General features: G+C 41.7%; 2 protein-coding genes across 3 annotated transcripts in view; one reads left to right on the top strand and one right to left on the bottom strand.

Moving 5' to 3' along the window:
• hipk3b (homeodomain interacting protein kinase 3b) overlaps positions 1 to 7,370 on the bottom strand; it is a 39,360-nt gene extending 31,990 nt beyond the window's left edge. The window contains exon 1 of one of the 2 annotated variants that reach the window (XM_012855133.3): positions 7,003 to 7,370. In XM_012855133.3, the coding sequence (XP_012710587.2) occupies positions 7,003 to 7,075 (73 nt within the window). In that variant the 5' untranslated portion in view covers positions 7,076 to 7,370. The remainder of the gene's footprint in view (positions 1 to 7,002) is intronic. The other variant, XM_012855131.3, reaches the window with a different exon arrangement.
• Positions 7,371 to 9,366: 1,996 nt separating this feature from the next.
• On the top strand, positions 9,367 to 22,793 carry cstf3 (cleavage stimulation factor, 3' pre-RNA, subunit 3). The gene is made up of 20 exons (XM_012855134.3): positions 9,367 to 9,608; positions 10,193 to 10,297; positions 10,476 to 10,571; positions 15,257 to 15,289; positions 15,875 to 15,972; positions 16,052 to 16,118; positions 16,198 to 16,232; positions 16,331 to 16,457; positions 18,031 to 18,108; positions 18,219 to 18,381; positions 18,581 to 18,690; positions 18,787 to 18,903; positions 18,989 to 19,207; positions 19,298 to 19,400; positions 19,473 to 19,542; positions 19,648 to 19,843; positions 19,926 to 20,076; positions 20,157 to 20,251; positions 20,340 to 20,400; positions 22,197 to 22,793. The coding sequence occupies exons 1-20, from the start codon at positions 9,582 to 9,584 to the stop codon at positions 22,394 to 22,396; spliced, it is 2,151 nt and encodes a 716-aa protein (XP_012710588.1). The 5' UTR covers positions 9,367 to 9,581; the 3' UTR covers positions 22,397 to 22,793.
• The last annotated feature ends 417 nt before the right edge of the window (positions 22,794 to 23,210 follow it).

Below are 23,210 nucleotides of genomic sequence, written 5' to 3'. Positions count from 1 at the left end.
GGAAGCCAATTAACCTCACAAACATTGTTCTTCCTTTTTTTAATACAGCCTAAAGATGCTTTCTAAAACGTCTCCAACGTGACGGCAGGTCCACCCTGGCAGCATTGGTTTCCCACTTCTCCACTCAATCCAGTTGCAACGCATTCGCTCTCAAAGTTACCGCCGTTGGCTCTGGCCTGCCTAGGCCCCCGTGGTTCTTTTTTTTCCGCCAAATACAATAAAAGTTTCTAAGAAATCAGCAGCACTCTGCTTCTTCCGCATTCGAAACAAACCGTTGTCTGCACGCTGGTGCGGCTGGACAGGAACCCACATGAGAAACAGACAAAAGCATCTGGTCAGATTCTAGCGTCACAACCCTCCATGCAGATAAAAATTGATGCAACAAAAACGTATCTACACCAATATAGCTGAGACGATAGGCCAAAAAAAGTGTATAAATGTATAACGCGAATGGTTACGGCCTGGTGACTGAACATTTTGACCTAGCCAAAAGGTGACAGCCCCGTTCCTCACCGAAGCGGAGCCTAATTAACAATAGACAACAAGAAACAATGGGCTACCAGCTGCCGTTGTAATAATGCTGAGATTTAAAATGGTTTGCAAAAAAACTTCATTACTCCAATGACAGATGAGGAGCGGCCAACACACCAGCTTCTTCTAGAAAGGCCGCATCCGAAGATGACCCAAGGACGTGCATCAGCTACGTTGGCATGCTTTACGCAGAAAGCATGTCAATAAAAACCCAGTCGGTCCAGGAAACAATCGTTGAAAACAAGCAGGAAGAAACAACTAGGAAGGTATTTGGCAGATGACTGCATGAAGGGGAGTGCGCGTTACAAATAAAGTGCAACGATTCAAACTGCAGAACAATTGCACTGTTCACATTCAGACACATCCAATTAAACATGGGAACAATCGGCACCAAAACCTTTGTCACATTTAATCCCTTGTTATTTCATTGCAGTTGTAACATGGGTGACCCGCTGAAGCTCCTTTGCTTCCCCTTCACAGCGGGACAGAGGGTCAAGCTACCGACTGAAGAAGTTAAGTGGGATCCGCTGCCTTTTTCTTTTGATCAGTGTTGCTGCCTGCGTCGGTAACTGAGCCTCCGGCCGAGACACACTGGTCCGTTTTAACGTCTTTAACTGGGTCTGGGCTCCATTTCACAGGCCCAAGGGAAGAACCCTGGACATAAGTATGTGTGCGTGTCCACAAGGGTGGCATCAGAGGAGCCGACGTAAACATGGCACTATCTCTGAACACTGAAAGCAAAATCCGACAACTGGACGGCTTATAAACCAGAAAGAATAAGAATAATTATGGATCACTTTTGAATCTGTTAATAACCAGATAGATGTCAGGATTGAAATATCTGCTTTTACAGTAAGCTGTTTTATTTGTTACTCTTTTACTGTTCAAAACACTGATATTTCCAGATGAGTTATTTCTTCAGCCACTTATCTCTGGAAACATAGCCCGATAGATTTGGAAAAGATAGAAAATCAAAATCTGTCACTTTCTTTTTCCTATTTTCCTGCTTCAGTGTTCTTTATCGCCTACTCTATCAAACGGCCATTATAGAAGTTTGCTGCAGTCGCTATTTTAGCATGACAGCGTAATGTTTAACAGGAAGAAGACAAAAACTTTGGGTTGGTTAGGACAAAGTAACTGTTACGGGCTGCAAAAAGAAACATTAAACATAGGTACACAGGACCCACCCAAAGAAACTACAACGCTTTCAGAGCAGACGCCGCACACGAGGAGGCCACTCTGCAAATCATTCAGTTGACGGAGTAGTTTACGACTTCAAAATACTGTGAGGACGTAGATAAACTCTTAAAGCATGCTATGTCTCAAGCTGTAAAGTCCTAAATCACACTAAAAGCTCATTTTAAGATATATGAGGGATTTAGGGGACAAGGAACACTAAGAACTTTTAGCTGCAAAATTGTTGACAGAAGTAACTTGATGGAAGTTATAAATATGTAGTATGTATGTTGTATGTATGTATGTATGTTGTCTACATATGTAAGTATGTAGACATTTAAATTACAGAGCAGTGAATAAGATTGTACGAATCTTTTGGCCTGAAAGATTCCTCCAATGACTTGATTAAAAACAATATCTTTTTAATTCTTTGGAATTATTTCAGTCTATCCACCACCTAATTTTGTTTTTCTCGTGTTTCACAAGGGACGTTTATTGCGATTGCACAACATGTTTTTGTCCAATGCCTCAACTTTTTAGAACCTTTCCACACCTTCCCGGGGTTTCCCCCTCTGTATTATTGGCCTGGTGGGCCGACAGGCTTTACTTGGCCACCCCACCCGGCTAAGCATCTTTTTGTGTATTTCTTTTTATTTCATACCAAAGATGGTATGCAGTAGGGCTGTCAAAATAATTGATGCCTTGATTTAATCGACACTAAAAAATGTATTATTCAATTATAGAAATTTGCGTCATAATCTATATAAACTGACCCGTTCACATCTGGCCAAATTGTTGCACTTCGTCCGCCAGCAGCGCACACAGACACAGCCCGACACCTCTCTGGAGCCGCTCACCTGACCCAAATAATAAACCTTAAGACTTCCGGCTGCTGCTGGAAGTCTTAAAAGTCAGCCAACATGCAGAGAACAGCCAGAAGAAAACATACAACTCTCTTTATAGACAAGATAAACACAAAAGCGTTGTAAATAGAAACTTTCCCAGGCAGACTGACAAGAAAAACAAAAACGCTCAACGGTGTCGCCGGCTAAGCTAACAATCCGTCACGGGATGTTTGAGGGCAGCATGTAACGGTCAGTAAAGCTCCTGTATCTGTGACAGTGTCAGAGTAAACCCCCTGGACAACAACATAAGATAACGCTAGCTGTTATTAGCATGATGGACATGGACAGCCCAATGGCCGGGTACTGCTGGTCTGAGCGCCCCCTTCGTGCTGCGTAGTGCTGCACCACGCAACCCTCCTCTGTGCTGAGGTACGGTCTGCCGCTGCCTCCCTGTCCTGCACCTGGGAAGTTGATATTTAATATTTAAAAAGCTAACATTAGCTTATGTTGTCCAGGAGGTTTACTACCTTTATTGTTACGGATACAAGATCTTTACTGACGTTTTTAAGTTGCTCTCAAACACCAGTGTTGTAGCGTTAGCTTGTAGCATTAGCTTGTAGCATTAGCTTGTAGCATTAGCTTGTAGCATTAGCTTGTAGCTAGCTTGCGGTGTCGTTCAGCATTTTATTTTTTTTCCTGCCTTATCGGGAAAGTTCCTCTGAGCAACGCTTTTGTGTTGTCAAAAAAAAAGGGTCTCATACGTCAATTTTGATGCAAATGAATATTGTTTAATAGCTAATTTCTTTAGTATTGATGATATCGGGACATCAATTATTTTGACAACCGTATTTCATACGTCACGTTTTTTTTTAAGACTGCAGTTATATTGTTTTTGCAAAGGAATGGTAATGAATTTAGTTTCTACAACAGTTTAGAAACACTGTAGACAGTTACTAATAACAGAAAGCATTCAGGGCCACATTGCTTTAATTTAAAGCTCAAAGCAGAGTTGAGCTGCTGTGACCGGTACGGCTTAGGTTCTACATATCTGAGCTACGAATGTCTTTCATCTTACATCGCATTGAAACAGGCCAATAAAGCTTTCACACCTTCGTCGGATGATTGGGAGAGCTGCCCGTGACGCTCTGCTGTCGATCCAGGAGGCATTCTGTTATGCTGCGCTGCTCTCTACACCAAGATCTCCCATAAAATGTGGGGAGGTATCTCTGGCTGACCTTAAACATTTAGGCCTTAACGGTGGAAGCCCTAATCCACCCAAAAGCTGTAGCCATGCCTTTAACGCCACACAAGGGCTAGTGTCTGTAGATCACATGGCCACGACCTATCTGCGATGCCTCCTCTGAGTCTCGTGAACTCGGATTTTCATACTCCTCAGATAAAAGGCTCCTTATTTTCTTAAGCATGTGATCTTGTGCTATCTTGACTGCAACGCTCTGACCTTTTCTGTGGAGCTTTATTTCAGTGCCATTAGCCAACGTTTACAGAGAATATCTATTAGAATAAAAGTCCCAATATTAAGCAAATATATAGCGAAGTTAATGACATTTGACTAGGGTTTAATTTCTACTATAAAATTACAACAATCAAAAGCTGTCTCACCAGGGCGCGTCGCAAACCTAGCAAACAATGTTGGGTCGTCACATCATGAAACGATCGCATGCAGAACACGACAACAGCTTTTTTACTGAAACACAAGACTGTGACGGATAAAAGCCTCAACTCGATATGATAAAAATGGAAATTTAATTTCTATCATGCCTTCCCATTAGCAGGCATGCTTTTCAGAAGAATAAGTACAACAAAAGTCTAAAGGCTAACTTTTAGATGCGCATGCGTTTTCTAAGCGATTGTATCAAAACATTCAAATGCAAATGTTATATATCTATAAGTAAACATATGTAATGATCATCGCCTGAGGACCATGACTCCTCCCTGTCCATAACGGTAACGCATTTGCTAGTCTTTGACGTCCTGAAACCACGTATGACTGACTGAAATATTATACCCACACACAGCAAATGTGATCGATCTGCGAAGCACTGATCACAGCGCACAGACGGATATTAAACAACTGAGGGACAGAAGAGAGACGTCAGTTTCCTCACGTGCGTTTCCGGGGGAAAAAAAAAAAAAAAAAAAGTCATCCTGGGTGAGAAACGAACACATCTCTGCAATATACAGCAGCAATTAAGGCCTCTGAGCTGAAGTCATCACATGTTTCAGACGATAAAAGGTTCAAATCCCTTTCTGAAACCTTAGCTACAACAAAACACGGCCCCCCGGACTCCCCCGTATAAACTCTCTCCCTCTGTTTTGTTTACAGCCTTGCGTCTCGGGGAGGCGCACGGCCAGATGACATCACTAGGATACCAGCTTATTGCGTCTGCCACAAAGCAACCGATGACCCCGGCTGGGGTGTCCAGGCAGGAAAACGACCCACACGAGTAAACACGTCCAGGCTGGAAAAGTACTGTGACGGCGACAACTTTCTCGAGCTCCTTTGTTGTGTTTTTTTTTTTTTTTTTCCTTTTAAGAGAGTGGATACATAGCTGTTTGTCTAAATGGTCAGGCCTGCAATTAAAGCTTATTTTGAAAATGACTTCATGACTGAATCCTCCACAACATTAATTCCAGCAAGACCCAAACATACCATTTAAGCTAAGCATGTGTGATTACCTTGGCTTTAGGCTTAAGCTGTTTTTGTTTGGGATACATTTATGTTTCCTAGAGTAGCGGGTCAGAAAAAATAAAAAAAAAATAAAAACAGATGGGAAAAGCACAATCTGTCGTGTTTGTTTACGACGTTGTTGTGCAACGCAACCTAACTATGCACTGTCCTAACTATATTTAAAGCTCGAATCCCCTCTGATGTTATCCAGCACTTTAAATTAGGTCAACATATTTTTTTTTTTTTTAAACAGAAAGAGGATAGCAGGTCCCACACTAGGTTTCAGGTATCATTTTACAGTTTTGCTTACTGTTACTATATTTATAGAACATACAGCACTAATCAAACACCTTCCTTGAGTAAGGTTTTAAACAAGTTTAAAATACAGCCTGTTTAACAACGTGAAATGAGCGAAAGGTGCTTTAAATTTTTCTCTGATGAGTCAGTAATTCTGCAATAACAGCACCTTCTTCTGCATTGATTTGCCAACTTGGATCGGACACATGAATATAAACAGGAACGTGTTGCTGAGGTTATTCCAAACGGCCAAGTTAAGCCCATAAGCACCCGCACCCCTGGCAGATTTAGGTTTAAACGTAATCCTTTAAAATTGCCAGCATGTTTCTTCTGACTGGAAGTAATATTACAGTTTTTTTGCAGAGGCCCAGCCCAGGGAGTCAACACGAGTGCAGCTCCGATCTCAAAGATTTGGAGCTCACCAGCAGGCAAGAAGGGGGTCAATAATTACAAGCAATAATTACAAGAAGGGTTTGATTGCTATAAGGCAGCAAAAATTCAGCACTGATTGCTGAGAAGGGGGTAAAATGTTTTTGAAATGACATTTTTTTTAAGAATATATAAATAAGAAACTGATATTTTCGTTAAGATTAATCATCTTTTGACATTATTTGATTATATTTTGATAGGTGCCTGTCTCATTTCCTACCCTATCCTTGGACTTGACTGTAGTTTATAAGTATACCTGGTTAAGGGTATGCCAAAAGTATACGCATCTGATTTAAAAACTTATACTTTCATGTTTTAGTTAGTTGTTGTTTTTTGAAGTAAATACAGTGATACTGTAAAACTCTTACTCAGGATTATCACACCATGGAAACTGCATACAAACCAATGCTTTGGTAAAGTAAGACTAAAATAAGACCTTAACGTATTTAGATCACATCTGAACAATACAAATAAGTAGTTCGTCCTCTGTTTAACTTTAAAATAGATTTAAAATCTAGGAACAGTCTGGTCAGAAAGTCAAGCACCGCCCCTGCCTCTGCTGCTCCTTCGCTCAAGCCATGATTTAAACCAAGTGGAAGGGAACTTACCAGTAAAGCCACTAACTCCATATCGTTTATTGGCGTTAGGCTAAAGTTGGTTTAATCTATGAAACAAAAAGGGCTGCGTTGGGCAGCAGCGCCGAACATCCGGCGTAAAACGTCGAAAACAACATCGACTCGTCGCCGTGACAACACTTGTGTTTCAATTGCGTTTACAGTTAATCACAATGGACGCCGACGTCATCGCCGTTTGTCAAGAAAGGAAGGAAGAAGAAAAAAAAAAACGTATATTTACCTCGACTAAACCGACTAGTTAAAATTCAGATTGCGTTACTCGCGCGTGGCGTCGGAAGAGACACCCAGAACTGGCTCCTATAAGTTTACAGCTAAGTTGTGACAGGGTAATACGTCACATCCAAACCTGCGTCTCAAAGGTTCAGCCTGGAACCCCGGCAGCCCGCGGCCCGCCGCTCACCTTCACGTAGAGTCGCTTTAAGTATGATCCAGGGCTTCTCTGGGCATGTTATGGACTTATAAATCCATCCCATGCACAGTTCGCCTGCATTGCTGCCATCTTGTCCTAGACGACAGGAAGGGAGAGCTCGCTCTGGGTAACGCCACCATCTCCCACGTCTCAGACATGAAATAACTCTTGCATATGGACGTCCGGGAGCAACGCGCCGAGTCCCGCTGGAAGCTAGTCAGCCCACATCCGCGTCCTTGCTCTTTGGGCGCCGTTGCCCATCTCTGAAAGGGTGCCCGTTACCCCCCTGTCTAGACGAGCGGCTCCGCGGCCCTGCCAGCCTCTAACATGTCCCTTCTCTCTCTCTAGCAACTGGAAGCAAGCAAATGTTTGTGAACTGACGCCATCAGCCAGACCTGAGTAATCCATGACAGAGCAGGAGCCGTCTTAAAAATAGATCTCACAAGCTTATTTGGAATACAGCAGAATAAAAGAGAATGTATTAAAAAAATAATATAAATCCACATTATAACACTGCCCAGTTTTAGTAACCAATTGTTGCCAGTGAAGAGAAAATGAAATATATAAGCCAGGCCCGTATTAAGACATATTAATACATCAAAGCCCCCCCCCCCCTTACCCGTGCTGTCCTCCGGTCAAAAACATCAGACATAATCAAGGGGATTTCTGTAATGTAATTTACTATTTACTAACTTACACAACTACATGTAGGCATATGAGCAGTGAGCAATATTCAAATATCTCATTTTAAAATGTTGAAATAAAAAAAATCTTGATTTATTTATCGTTTATTATTATTGTGACATCAGCGTTCACAAAACGAATAATGCATGGTCTTTCAGCAATTTCAAGTAAATAATATAACAAAAAAATAATGAAAAATATATTTTTAAAGCATGTGTCATGTGGTGCCCCTCCCATGGTTGGTGCCCCTGGGCACTGGCCCACTGGCCCTTATGGATAATCCGGCCCTGTATAAGCACCTTGTGTTGTACTAAATAGTGTGCAAGGTTTTGATAGAAATAGAATACGTGTAGGTACCTAGGATTGCTTTATGAAATTACAAAATAGAAGAAAAAAAAACTCTATCCGTTAGTATGATGGTCACTTTATCAAATGATAAAAACAAATAAATTACACTGACATGAACAAAAGTATTTTCTATTATATAAACATGTAATACCACTTAAGAAATGTTTTCATATGTTTTCATACACCTTGTGATTTGGTGTGAAAGTGTCCTTTTTTATTCAGTGCATCAAGACCATGAAGGTGTTAAGAGATACAAAGAGAGATATAAACACTCCTTTGGTTAGAACTGCAAAGAAATACAATAGTAGTATACTTAATTGTCCCATAATGGGAAATTCCAGGCATATCAGCAGCAACGTAAAATGAAGCATACAGATACACACAAGGGTAAAATTAAAAAGAAATAACTGACTCCACACTAAATACTAAATACAAATTTACAGCATAACAAACAACATTGTACAGTTATTAAAACAGCATACTCAAAAAAAAAAATTAAGGCGTTTGCAACTGAGCAGAGTGATTTCATAAAAAAAAATGTCTTAACATGTATGTATATTTGTGTTGAAAAAACACCAACAGTCTATTTACACGAATGAAGAAGAAGAAAAAGTGTGCAAAAACAGCAGGGAAGTTACAATTTAGTTTAATAAACTTGGACCTGCGTTTTCCAGACATACATAGCCTACATGATAGTCCTGTGAGTGTGTACCCTGGAATATGAAAATAGCAATATTTAACATAACAAGTGATTATTATAAGAAAAATGTTACGTAACTGAGTTAATATCTGATTGGTACATCCTTAACTTGGGGACAGAAAAAGAAAAACAAATTGTGTTTACATGTGAACGATTGCTACGGCGTTCCTCTACTCAGGTCTGTTGGCCTGGCTAGACAGACTCTCACTCAAGCGCGCGCTCTCTGTGGCTGTCATTTGCCTCCCCCTGTAGGCCAGCAGAATGGGCCAGTGTTGTGTAGTGCAAAACCAGCCTACTGAAGAATATTTCAGTTTCCCCTAACTGCAAAGCATGCATTATATCTCACCTAGATTCAGTATTTTAACAGACACAATAATTTTCTGTCAGTATAATGTGACTGAAATCATGAACAGCTATAGTGAAGTCAAATGGTATTTAATGTCGGTGCACAACCTCGGGCTATTTGAACAAACATATAAAATTAAGGATAAATTGAATAAATAAATTGAAGAATCTCAAACCGATTCTAAATCTTATTTTTTTTTATCTGTATAGCTTTGCAAACAAGCCTTTATTTTGAAGGAGCCGCGCTGGTCGGAAGTAGCTTTGTTGTTCCTGCACGCGCAACGGAACCCTGCCTGCTTGCTTTCTCGCCATTTTAGTCATCGGCGAGTCTAGCCGTTGAGCAGTTAGTTGCTCGGAGGCAACGTGACAAAAAAAAATCCCCGTAAAAACGATGCCGATGACCCAGTAGTTTTAAAGAGAATACCCACCTCGCTCTTATTTTGGCGTTAGTCGCGCTGGTCGATAACTTTTTTGACGCAGACAGTCTTCAGCCATGTCGACGGAGGGAACAGCCGAGCAGGTAGCAACACGCAATTCTATTCACGGCCAAGCGAACGGGATATCTGTGTCTTTGCCTTGTGTTTTAGTACATAGCGCCGCTTTGCACACGATTTGGTTGGGGATAGGCACCGTTTATTGTTTTGTTCGTGGGATAACGCGCTCAGAAGTAATGCTTTTTGCCTTTTGTGGTCGAGTCGTGCGCCATATTGATTCAGCCGCTTTTGTCGCAACGTGAAGCTAGCTGCTAGCCAACTGTGCGAGCTAATCCGTAGCTTACAATCGCGTTATTGTGTATATTTATGTTGCTAACATTTCTTTTTTTACCCTGGTCAGTTTTGTGCTATGTGCTGTTTAACCGCGCCAGCTAGGAAAACTAGGCTACCTAGAGGGAGGGAATGCGTTTTTTCGTTAGATCCGGATTTATCGCGATACTTGTGCCTGTTTAACGGCGGGCTGGTTTTATCCTAGGTCCTGTACGTGAATGAACAGGGAAGTCGCCTCCCGTGTGTGTGTGTCCAGTGCCATGTGGACCCTCCCACCACGTTACTACGAGTGTTTCGAGATCACTAACGACGTTGCTTGTTTCTGTCTTTTGTGTTGCAGACAGCAGCTGAGTATATTCCCGAGAAGGTGAAGAAAGCAGAGAAGAAGTTGGAAGAAAACCCATATGACCTTGACGCATGGAGCATTCTGATTCGAGAAGCACAGGTTTAGTGACACCGAGTTGTATTACGGGGGATAAGGATGTTGGGACTTGAGGGTGGCGGGCTCGGGGGTTCTGATCTAGTCCAAACGCAAAACTTTTTAGACACGGTCTTCCACCACGCGATTGGCAAGATTGCCTCTTTACATGTGAGTGGAATGTAAATGTAATCTCCTCCTGTAGAATCAACCCATAGATAAAGCAAGGAAGACCCATGAGCGACTTGTCTCGCAGTTCCCGAGCTCTGGCAGATTCTGGAAACTGTTCATTGAAGCTGAGGTTAATACCTTTTTTTATTATTATTATTATTATTCTTTTCCTTTTGTGTGCATGGCTGAGACTTATTCTAACATAATCAACAATGTGATTTTCACACAATCAAAATGTACCTCGCTTAAATGAAGTTTAAAGTCACAATTCTTGTGTCGAGCCTGTTTGTATTCGTCAGACCTCTAAAGGACAGCATTTTTACACAATTTGCTTGAAAAACTACAGGATGACAAACTTCTGACACGGAACCCTTTGCCGTGTGGGCATCTGATGCTCATTGGGAATTGTGCCTTTAAACAAGAAAGGGGTTATTTCTACGACTATTTTCAAGGTAATTCCTCATGTTTCCAGGTTAAGCGAAAGATTACATATCATCTGCGCCATATTAAAAATGGGGTAAAGTGCATTTGTTGCATGTTTGGTCTGCAACAGTATTAAAACAATTTTAATGGTATTGGAGTGCATTAGCCTTTTATTCACTTGTCGTGTCAATTTATTGCCTCCTGTGTCATTTCTTTTGGGTTATTTTCATAAAGAACAATCTTTATTGTGTGGCCCATTCTTTTCTTGAGACCTGTCTCCCCACTCCTTCTGAACACATAATCTGTGACCCTTTTTGCTTTTTTTTTCTTTATTTTATTTTTTATTTTTGCCAAGAAGAACTTTTACTCTGATGCAACCAGCTTTCGACTGGATGGTAGAACTTTTGTTACACCTGATCAGTTTTAACCAAAAGTACCATTTTGATATTTTTAATCTCTGCAGAATTTTTTTTTTCTTAGTATAATTAGTGATGCTGAAGTATTTAGATTCTAGACACCCCATCCCTTCCGCCAAATAAATCCCCGTTTCCCTGTCTTACACTAACCTTTAGGCATTACTCAATGGATTAGAAGAAATTTTCCTCTCTTTTCCAAGTCTAGCCTCATGTCTTGGAAATTTCTATTTTGAGTCAAAGTTGTTAAAGTAATAACAATACTAACAGTGCTGACAGAAAATAGGATTTTAATAAACAATACAGTGTGATCTAACTAAGTTATTACTTGTTTTGTTTGGTTTTTTTTTCCACGAAACTGAACAGGACATCTGAACCAAAAGGATGTTGTTAGTGTTTATTTTGAAGATGGGTGTAGTTGTAGAAAATAGTGTAACTTTAATATACTTTGTGTACCTTGTAGTAATTATTTTTATTATTATTACAATGAGAAGGTTTAGGATTTTTAACCACATGGAAAGGGGAAAATATTTTTTTTTTATTAAAGGGGGAAAGTCTAGCTGCGCTTGTTTGTATGTATTGGACTCTAAAACGAGTAAGCAATAGTTGACTTCTAGAAAATTAACAAATTTTCGGCAACTAGAGAAGAAAATTACAAAATTAGCTGTGATAGAGCATCAAAGTTGGTCTTTTATAATTAAGTTGCAGTGCCTCGCAAAAGTATTTATACTTAAGTTTCTCCATATTTCTGATGCTAAAGTTGCAAACTTTTTTTTTTTTTTTTTTAGATAAATGCTTTTATGAACAAGACCAGCAAAAGTAGCACATAATTTTGGACTGGAAGGAAAATGCGTGGTTGTCAATATTTCTAGAAACCAACATTTGAGAAGTTGGGTGTCCATAAGGATTCAGCCTCCTTCACCGGCATACTTAGTAAAACCACCTTTAGTGTTGCAGTTACCTTTAGGGGTGGGTCTGCTAATATGACGCATCTAAAAACGTTTAAATTCTTCATTTTCCTGTGATTAGTAGGTCAGTGAACAGGATTTTTTTTCCCCCTCTAACCTTTTCCATTGTAGCTCTGTATTTTGTGTCACTGTCCTGTTTAGAGCATCCCTCTGCCCCAGTCTTAAATATTTCTGCAGGTTTTCTGTCTGAATTAGCCAATATTTAGCTCCATCAAGATATTTCCTTTCAGCTCTGACCAGACCGCCTTTTTTCTTACTGCAGATGAATATCTCCACAGCATGGTGCTTTGTCTGTGCCTCTTTCTCCTCCATACTGTCTTCTTTTGATCTTTTCGGATTGGGGTCCTAGTCGCGTCAATGTGCAATCATGCATGATTTTTTTCTGTTTTTCTATCATAAAATCCCAATAAAATATACTCACTCAAGTTTGGTTATAAATGTGACAAAGTATAAACGAGTGCAATGGGGTGTGCGAATGTCAGGGCACCGAGCAAGAAACAGTTTATGTTTTCCATTTAATTCCAACTACCTTAATTACCATAAATCCTTAATATCAGTTAATACTGCCATGAAGGTTGGTTCTTGAAAATACTCCTTAGTTTAATGGCTAAACGAATTAGTGCCCCAGGGTTATGGGCAACGGCATATGCCAACAAAACCTAGTTGTGCAGTCCTAGAGTTACTGCGCCCCCTTGTGGTAAGTATGTATAAGCGCTAATTTCTTCAGCGTTTAAAAAAAAAGCAACTGTGGATCACATTGCAAATTCCCCAAATTTTTTGCAAAACGAAGTGGATGTGAAATTCATCTCCTTTTCTTATCCTATTGATAGTTTATAAAAGCTGTTCAACAGCCAAATCAGAGGGAACGATGGAGTTGAGGGTGACACTATGTCCTATGGGACTCATTAGGTGCTGCCCACGCTGCAAAAAGGGAACAAAAAGTAAAATGTTCTTGCAGTGAGTAGTTGTCCTTGATTTGAGCAGATAAATAATCTTATTTGCCAATGGAATCAGATTTTTGCACTTAAGAGGAACAACTCAATCTTATTTCATGTGCAGTATATCTTATTATTGTAGGGGTAAAATACTCATTCTATTGGCAGATAAGATTATTTACCTGCTTAAATCAAGGGCAAATACTAATTTCAAGAAAATTTCACTTAATTTTTTTGTTCCCTTTTTGCAGCACAAGAATGGAGTTAGTAAATTTGCACACCATGAAAGCAGAGCAGGTGTATTGGAATTCTTAGGATCTGCTCCAAATGCTTTTCACAGTCCCTTTTAAATAGTTTTTTTTTTTTTTTTTTTTTTTAAAGGGACTTTGGGAAAAAAAGTCTTAATTTCTGATTGTATACATTTTCCCCAGCTGTAAAGTAATAAAGCATCATATGTATAAAGTTATAATCGTGTAGAAGAGACAATCAGATGGGTTTGGGTGTTGGCAGCTGAACCAGAGCTTTACTGCACATCTCTGCAAAACCACACAAAGACTTAGGAGCCAGATGTAGCCGTCGCTGACAAGTGGACTCTGAGAAACTGGAGCTCTGTTTTTCGATTTGAAGAAGTTAAAAAGTTGTCTTTACGAATGACAAAACTGTATGCAGACAAAAATCCTTACATGAGAGCTTTTTAAAAGCAGTCTTGACAAGCTGCTTCGAGGTTAAAGTCTATAAGTTTTCGTTTTAATGTGTAGATGGACTCCTCGTATAAAACTAAATTTGAATTCTGTTTAGTTAAAACAAGAGTAAACAGGTTTTAGTGTTTGTGCTGTAGGTCCAAAACTTTTTAAAGTTGTTCTGACTCCTGATATGTGCCACATAAGGTCGCTTGGGATTTGTGTTGCAGATTTTAAGTGTAGTTCAACAACAAGACGCTGCTTGTGTGGAATACCTCCAAATCGTAATTTGTGCACTGTAAAACCCTTCATTAAAGACTTGAAAGATTAACATTCCCGGCTGTGTCTCTTGCATGCTATGAAAAGCAAGTCAAGCCGTTTGTTTTTGCGGGATGTGTTCAGTTATTTTTTTAATCCATATTCAAAACGTTCGTCTCAGAGATGAAATCATTCATATCACGTTAATTGGGTTGTTTATTTTCGTTGCTCTGCTCATTTGCAATTTCACATAGATAAGGCATTAATTTTCAACTTGCATATATTCAGATTTTAAAATAGATGTACTGGAGGATAAAGCCAGAGAGGGCCGCCTGAGGTGGTTTGGATAGTGGGGTAGAAGGATGCTGAAAGCCTGGCAGGAGGATCAAAGAGGAGCATTGTGGTTAAAGAGGAGGAGGAGGGTAGTGTGAAGATTCAGAGGATGGGGTTATGTGGAGACAGACTCACTGAGGCGACACCTGATGGACTGATACGGTGTCAAGTAGAAACTGATGCATATCTTGTTTAGCAGGAAGGGCTGAGGTGAGACGAGGGGGATGCAAGGCGCGAAGAGTGTTAGAGCTTACATTAAAATTAAGCTTACAATGAATGCATTCGATTTAAATATATTATTCAAAATTATCGGTGGCACTACGGTACCCGTTTTTAGCTGCTATGACAAGCTGAACCCTACTGTAGGCGTCTTGGGGATATTTGCACCCCTCACACCGGTGTTCGCCGGTAGGGCCGGAGCGCTGACGCCAAAGGAGTCATGGTGTCCTGCTGGAGAAGGCAAATCAAAATCATCGCTGAAGTATTTTAGCAGCAATGCACCCCCCCAAAAGCTGCTGTGAATCAGGCCATGTAGTATCTCAGTCTTCTTTTTGCATTTTGAAGCCATTCATATATGAATCGTGACACTGCGCCTTGCTTGTTACGCTGTGGTGTTTCCCTGGGTCATGTGGCACAAGTGGAAATAAAATCAACCCCTTTCTAAAAGTTAGTTGTCATTCTTGTGTGAAATTCACTCTGTTGATCCTTAGTTGTGTGTGTGTGTGTGAGTTTGAGTGACCAAAGCTGCATGGATGCATGTTTCCTGTGAGCTTTACATTTATGAGTTTTACACTTTTATTTGCAGATAAAGGCTAAAAACTATGACAAGGTAGAAAAGGTAAGTGCCCACCTGAAAGCTTGCTTTCTGTCTTGTAGTTCCATTTTGTTGTAGGCTCAGTTTTGTAGTCCTTAAGGAATTTAGCTAATTGTTTTGATTATTTGTTTTTGAAAAGTTTGGTGCTCTCACCTTTCAAGTGTGCCTTTTCAATAAAGTTTGAACTGCCTTTATTTATATATAAATATATACACCTGTTCATGGAATAAAAAGGCATTTTTTTTTTTAACATTTTGTGGTTCTTTGCACATGTTTTGGTGCACATGTAATTTATAACTGATGGTTGTATTTTTGATCTTGTTGCACTTTAATAAAATCTTGAAATGTCTGCTTATTTCTGATTTATTTATTTTTGCCCGTGTTTTAATTCAGCAAATGAAAGCAGCAGGAAGTCTGCAAGCTTTCGAACGCTTGAAGAACACCAAGATAAACGCAGCCTAAGAGGCATTATGAATAAAACGATTATTAGTCATGGAAGAAAAGGTTAAACAATTAGCCTCATGGAGGCGTTAGACCAGCTTCTTGGCTCTGGTTCTGTCAGACATCTAAACGTGTGTGGTTTACACCTCTTCTAACCTCTTGTTGCAGTTGTTTCAGAGATGCCTTATGAAAGTGTTGCACATCGACCTATGGAAATGCTACCTTGCATATGTTCGAGAGACCAAAGGGAAGCTTCCCAGCTACAAGTAAGAAGACGCCGTTTTACAACAAACAGCAAAAGCTTTAGGAGGCTTCCTTAAATTGATTTAATTCCCTGATTCCCAGAGAGAAGATGGCCCAGGCGTACGACTTCGCCCTGGATAAGATTGGCATGGAGATCATGTCTTACCAGGTCTGCATAAATGAACTTTTAAAGATGTGCTTTAGCTTCTGCTCGGCGCTCTTTTCTGAGTTGTTCCATCTTTTCTCAGATTTGGGTGGACTACATAAATTTCCTGAAAGGAGTGTAAGTGTTGTTTTTGTTTCTCCTATTCCTTTCCATTGATCTTATCCCAGCCTGCATTGCAAACTGAAACTTTGTGCATTTCATGTGTCTTCCATTAGTGAGGCCGTGGGCTCGTACGCAGAGAATCAGAGAATCACGGCAGTTCGGAGAGTCTACCAAAGAGGTTGCGTGAACCCAATGATTAACATTGAACAGCTCTGGAGAGATTATAGCAAATATGAGGAGGCAAGTCACCCAGTCACACACTTATTGTCTTTTTCTCTTTTAAGTTCATTTCCACATGCATGAAACTGGGTTTAGACATTCATGAGCATCCATCCATCCATTTTCCAAACCGCTTAATCCCTCATGGGGTCGCGGGGGTTGCTGGTGCCTATCTCCAGCGTTCACTGGGCGAGAGGCGGGGTACACCCTGGACAGATCGCCAGTCTGTCGCAGGGCAACACAGAGAGACAAACAGGACAAACAACCATTCACACCTAAGGACAATTTGGAGAAGCCAATTAACCTAACAGTCATGTTTTTGGACTGTGGGAGGAAGCCGGAGTACCCGGAGAGAACCCACGCATGCACAGGGAGAACATGCATATCTTTGTATATAGAAATATATTTTTAATTATCGTAAAAGCTAAATTTCACTCCGAAGTGAACGAGAGCATGGGGAATTTATTTATCTGTGTAATATCATACTTACCTATAAAAGTCAATTTTATTTATATAGTGCGAATTCACAACACGTCATCTCAAGGCACTTTACAAAGTCAAATTCAATCAAATCCTACAGATTTGTCAAAAAGTTTCCTAAGGAAAGCCAGCAGATTACATCAAGTCTTGACAATGCAGCATTCACTCCTCCTGAAAGAGCATAGAGCCACAGGGACAGTTGTCTGCATTGTCCATGGCTTTGCAGCAATCCCTCATACTGAGCATGCATGAAGCGACAGTGGAGAGGAAAACTCCTCTTTAACAGGAAGGAAAACTTCCAGCAGAAACAGGTTCAATGCGAACGGTCATCTGCCTCGACCCACTGGAAGTTAGAGAAGACAGAGCAGAGACATAAAAAGCAACAACATTTCTTGGTGGTAAAAGGTAAAGAACTTTGAGTTTAAAGTTTTCAATATGTCTGACGATCAGCTGGAAGAAGGTTCCTCGTATTTCGAGAACTTAAATCAGCACAACAACGTTCTGGCTGGATTGTGCGATTTCTGCAAGAACCGTTCTGCCTGGTATAAAGTCTTTGGGAACAGTCACAACCATTGCTCCAATTTAGATGATATAAATGTGTTTAACGGACTGACACCAAAAAAGAAGCTTCTTCCAACAATGAAACACGGTGGTGGTAATATCACGGCGTGCGTCTGTACTGAAGCATGAAACAATAAATTACAATTTTATATCAATTGTTTCCAAAGAAAGAAGTCGTTTGAATCTCGACAGAATATGGGTCAGTCAGCAAAACGACCCGGCGCTGTCCAGTCAGCGACCTGGAGCAGAGAAATTATACATTACTGCCACATCATTGGGGGAGATAAAGTACTTGGGGGAAACAAGTCACCGTGCCAGAACCGGAGCTGTTCTGGAGACATGCAAGCAGCTCCGACAAACGTTACCGGAAACCTAAAAACCGCACGACTTATCCACTTAGCGATGTTGGACTATTAGTTTGAACTCGACTTTATACAGGACGTCATGGTGGATGCCACGAGCTTTCCAGCACCAATCTTTGTAGATTTGGAGTTTCAACATTTTAAATGCAACAGTGACAAGAGCAGGACTGACCTATGGGTTTTATTTCCAGGGAATTAATGTGCATTTGGCCAAAAAGATGATTGAGGATCGGAGCAGGGATTACACGAACGCAAGGAGAGTGGGGAAGGTGAGGAATCCCATTCTTACCGAATTTACGCGCCCAATGCTGCTCTCAGTAACTAACGTGGACTCCTGTTTTTTTTTTTGTTTTTTTTTTGTTTGTTTTTTGTAATGCAGGAGTATGAGACGGTGATGAAAGGGCTGGACAGAAACGCCCCTTCAGTCCCACCACAGAACTCCCCCCAGGAGGCCCAGCAAGTGGAAATGTGGAAAAAGTACATTCAGTGGGAAAAAAGCAACCCGCTGCGTACAGAAGACCAGACGCTGATCACTAAGAGAGGTAACGCCACGTATATTATATCCAACGTCGGGGTTTTTGTCTTTAATCAGCGATGGGGAATTCACAAGTAGTCGTATTCACTACAAATGCAGCCACTAGAGGGCAGAGTTTCGCCCCCTTCCTGGGATTGATCTTTTTGTTTCTACTGTTGGGGAGCAGTTTTATTTGTTTCAATGGCTTTCTTTTTGATGGGATGCAGTTATGTTTGCCTACGAGCAGTGCCTGCTGGTACTGGGCCACCATCCGGACATTTGGTACGAGGCAGCGCAGTACCTGGAGCAGTCGAGCAAGCTGCTGGCAGAGAAAGGGGTAAGACTCACCTGCGCTATCAAAACTGAAGGAACATCTTCCTGAAGCGATTAAAAAAAAAAAAAAAAAAAAACCTATCCCTCTCTTCTGTCTCAGGACATGAATAATTCAAAGCTGTTCAGCGACGAGGCAGCCAACATCTACGAGCGAGCCATCGGGACCCTCCTCAAGAAGAACATGCTCCTCTACTTTGCGTTTGCCGATTACGAGGAAGTGAGTGTTCAGTCGCGCGCTCAAGGACGAGCTAAGCTAGCCGTCACATCCGTCAGCAACGTCTTCTTTTCTGCCGCTCTCGCAGAGTCGCATGAAGTACGAGAAAGTGCACAGCATCTACAACAAGCTGCTCGCCATCGAGGACATCGACCCCACCCTGGTCTACATCCAGTACATGAAGTTCGCCAGGAGGGCGGAGGGCATCAAGTCGGGCCGCACCATCTTCAAGAAGGCCCGAGAGGACCTGCGCACGCGGCACCACGTGTACGTGTCCGCGGCGCTGATGGAGTACTACTGCAGCAAAGTAAGGGGCAGCCGGTCGGAGGGTTCGGCGTCTGCGCAGTTGCTTCCAGCCGCTTTAAATCTCGTATTTTCTTCTTTTTTTTTTTTACAGGATAAATCAGTGGCCTTCAAGATATTCGAGCTGGGTTTGAAGAAATATGGAGACATTCCAGAGTACATACTTGCCTACATCGATTACCTCTCCCACCTTAATGGTCTGTAACCCTAATCTAAGTGGTTTGACGCCTCGCTGCTTTGCTCTGACGAATGTCTGATTCTCTCCTCAGAGGACAACAACACCAGGGTTTTGTTCGAACGGGTCCTCACCTCCGGGAGCCTGTCCCCAGAAAAATCCGGGTAAAGTTTAGCCGCTTGGCCACGTCGACCGTTTTGAAGTGTCTGTCAAAAGCTCCTGAAGTGTGACGATGCGTTTTTTTTTTTTTTTTTTTTTTTGCTCCTCAGCGAGATCTGGGCTCGGTTCCTGGCGTTCGAGAGCAACATCGGCGACCTGGCCAGTATTCTGAAAGTAGAGCGCCGGCGTTTCACCGCCTTCAAAGACGAGTACGAGGGCAAAGAAACCGCGCTGCTCGTAGATCGATACAAGTTCATGGACCTCTATCCCTGCTCCTCCAGTGAGCTCAAAGCTCTCGGTTACAAGGTGCGTTCTTTCCCGCCTTTCCCGAGGCAGGCCTCGCCTTCACGCCCGCTGATGTTTGACGTGCGCTCTTGTTTGCTTGCAGGACGTGTCTCGTGCCAAACTGGCAGCTCTGCTCCCCGAGGCCGTGACGGCCCCCTCTGTGCCTACACTAAAGGATGATCCTGATCGTAAACCCGAGTATCCCAAACCAGACACCAATCAGATGATCCCGTATCAGCCGCGTCACCTCGCCCGTACGTTAACCCGGGGTCGATGCCCGTCCGTTTTTGTGGATTCAGCTTTGATGTTACCTCTGATGTTCCTCCCCCCACAGCACCGGGTCTGCACCCGGTCCCTGGTGGAGTTTTCCCAGTCCCTCCAGCTGCCGTCGTCCTGATGAAGCTGCTCCCCCCGCCTACGTGCTTCACGGTGAGTTACGGCAGAGCGACGCCGCCAGGCTCCCGTTTAACGTCGGCGGTGGCGGCAGCGCTAAGTCTCCGCTTGTTTCTGTCCGCAGGGTCCTTTCGTTCAAGTGGATGAGCTCATGGAAACTTTCAGGAGATGCACGCTTCCTGAGAGTGAGTTTCTTTGTTGCTGTTTTAACGGTTTGAAGGGGAAACAGAAATGTTAGCGGTCCAGCAGCCAGCAGAACACTTTAAGTCTGAGAGGAAATGACTTCTAACGCCTGGCGAAAGTCTTCACACCCCGTGAATTTTAGATGTATTTTTGTTTACCGTATTCTTCAGACCAAAAGGCACACCGGATTATAAGGCGCATTCAATTTTCTTCCCATGTAAATAAGATATTTGCACTTACCATAAGAACAATTCAACTCCAGCATCTTATTTCAAGTGCAGGGTATCTAATTATCTTAGTTTAGGGGTAAAAATACTCCATTGGCAAATAGTCTTATTTAGCTGCTCATTTCAAGGAAATTTTACTTTTAGTTCCCTTTTTGCAGTGCACCTCTCTGCGTACACAGCTCTCTCCTGAGCGAGAGAGAGACTATCCGTCTCTGTTGGGAGGACAGAGTAGTTGGACTACACTACCACATTTCCAACATAAGGCCAAGATATACGTAACTTTTATATAGAATTAACTTACTATTGTTATTGTTGCTAGCACATACTCCGGATGCAGGCTGCCTCACATGAATGCTCTTTGAGTTTCGACATTACAGTCAGGCAGTGTTGTAGACAGCTCAAGGGTCCAATCAGATAGTGACAAAGAGTACCGTAATGCTCCAAATATCTATTGAGCAGAGCGGCTTTGTTGCTCACCAAAGTCATACTTACACAAATATAACAGACTTTTGAGCGCGTTGCACCACATAAAGTCAGCCAGTTAGCACAACTTTAATAATATATAAGGCGTACCATACATTTTTGAAAAAAATTAAGGATTTTATGTGTGCCTTATAGTCAGAAAATATTTATTTTAGTTTAGTTATTTATAAAATGTTTTAAGTAATAGGCAAACACCAAGTGTATAACTGGGAAGTGGAAGTGAAATAATATATTGTTTTACAATTGTATATATATATATATATATATATATATATATATATATATATATATATATATATATATATATATATATATATATATACTGTGTGTATATATACTGTATATATTGCATGCAATTGTAGTTCAGCCCTTCTGAGTCAGAACTTTGTAGAACCCACTTTGCACCTCAAATACTTTTATTAAGCCCTGTCACTGATCTTCAGTTTGATTGATATATGGATTTTAACTTAATGAGCTTTTATCCAAAGTCTTGTGTTTTAGCTCTGGTTTTATGCTTTGGGTTGTTGTCCTGCCGGAAGGTGAACCTCTGCCCCAGTCTTTAGTCTGAAGCAGATAATTCCTCCAGGATGGTGTTGTTGCCACCGCCGTGCTTCACTGCTGGGAGGGTGTCACTTTTCTTCCTCTCACAGCGTTTTCAGAGCAAAAGTTCAGTTTCAGTGCAGCGCATCTTGTTTCATAACCTCGCTTTTAAAAAGCAGGGAACGAGAGCTTCCTCCCTGACCCGTGTGTCGTGTTCGTTGGCTGATTGGTCACTAATGTCGTCTAACAAGCCTCTGGGGCCTTCACAGAACAGCAGGACTTATTTTAAGACCACATGACACACGGGTGGACTGATCTGGTGATTTCTGAAGGCAGACAATTGCACTCAGTTTTATTTAGAATAAAATAAGCTGAACTCCCGCCACACTATTCAGATTTTTAGTCAAATGCTTTTGAAGATCCTGTATCTGTTTCCCTCCCTGCCAGTTTCTGTTACCCCAATAAAACAGACAGGACTGCATCGTCCCATTAAAACGCGCGCTCATCCTCTCTCTGAGCTGTTTCTGATGGGACTGACTGTTTCGTAGGTGTCGACGCTGCTGTGGAGCTCATCACGGGCAGACAGCCGGAGGCAGCGGGGGAGGGCAACGGCTCCATGGAGAACCACGCTACCGGCAAGTCCCTCAAGAGGCCCAACGCGGACTCCGACGAGGAGGACGACAAGGGGGCCGTGGCCCCCCCCATTCACGACATCTACCGCGCGCGGCAGCAGAAGAGGATTCGATAATCTGAAGCGTTTGCAGGAATCTTAACAGACTGTCATGTAGTATAAATACGCTGTTCCACAGGGCTGTTTTTTTTTTTTTTTTTAACATCTCTACAAACAACAGCCATAAACGCACTCACACAGACATGTTAGCACACGTAAGCGGTTTTTTTTTTGTGTGTGTTTCTTTTTGTTCCGTCGACAGTTTTTTATTTTTAAAGACTGTTAATTATACTGTACAAAATTTTTAATTCAGCTGTGGACTTTGGGATGCGCTTCAGTTCCGGTTTTACGTTTCAGGTGATCCAAGGATGGCAAGGTGGAAACGTTTTTTTCTTCTTTTTTTTTTTTTGTTTTTTAAAAAATATCCTGAGGAAACAGTTCCTTTCAATAAAATTGGAAAATAATTTGAAATATCTCCGATGCTTCACTCTCCATTTGACTTCTCGGTGAATCTGCCGTAGGTCCCCAGCTGTGGGGTCCATCTGAGACGGGTTTTATGAAACAGACTGGCGTTGCTACATGCTTCCTCCTGAGTGTTTACCTTCTGACTATTTAACCCAGTCATGCCGACGGCACCATGGTGTCTTGCGGTTGGCGTGTTTGGGTCCTGCAAAGGTTTCTCTGCATCTTGCCGGCGGTTTCAAGTAACAGGCAGCAGCTGGACAGCGGTGGAAGCAATGCGAAGGGTTCTGTGGTTTTGTCTTCTTGGAACAAAGGGATTTCTGTCCCGCAAACAGGAACACGGGCTTTAATGAAATACCGATCAAACAAAAACTTCAGAACATCTTCTTTTTTTTTTCTTTTTATTTCACAGAAACAGATTCACAAGTTT

Source organism: Fundulus heteroclitus, chromosome 4 (assembly GCF_011125445.2).
Source record: "Fundulus heteroclitus isolate FHET01 chromosome 4, MU-UCD_Fhet_4.1, whole genome shotgun sequence".
NCBI classification, from domain to species: domain Eukaryota; kingdom Metazoa; phylum Chordata; class Actinopteri; order Cyprinodontiformes; family Fundulidae; genus Fundulus; species Fundulus heteroclitus.
Note: the sequence above shows the minus strand (reverse complement) of the source record. Positions and strands in the feature narration are given on the sequence as shown.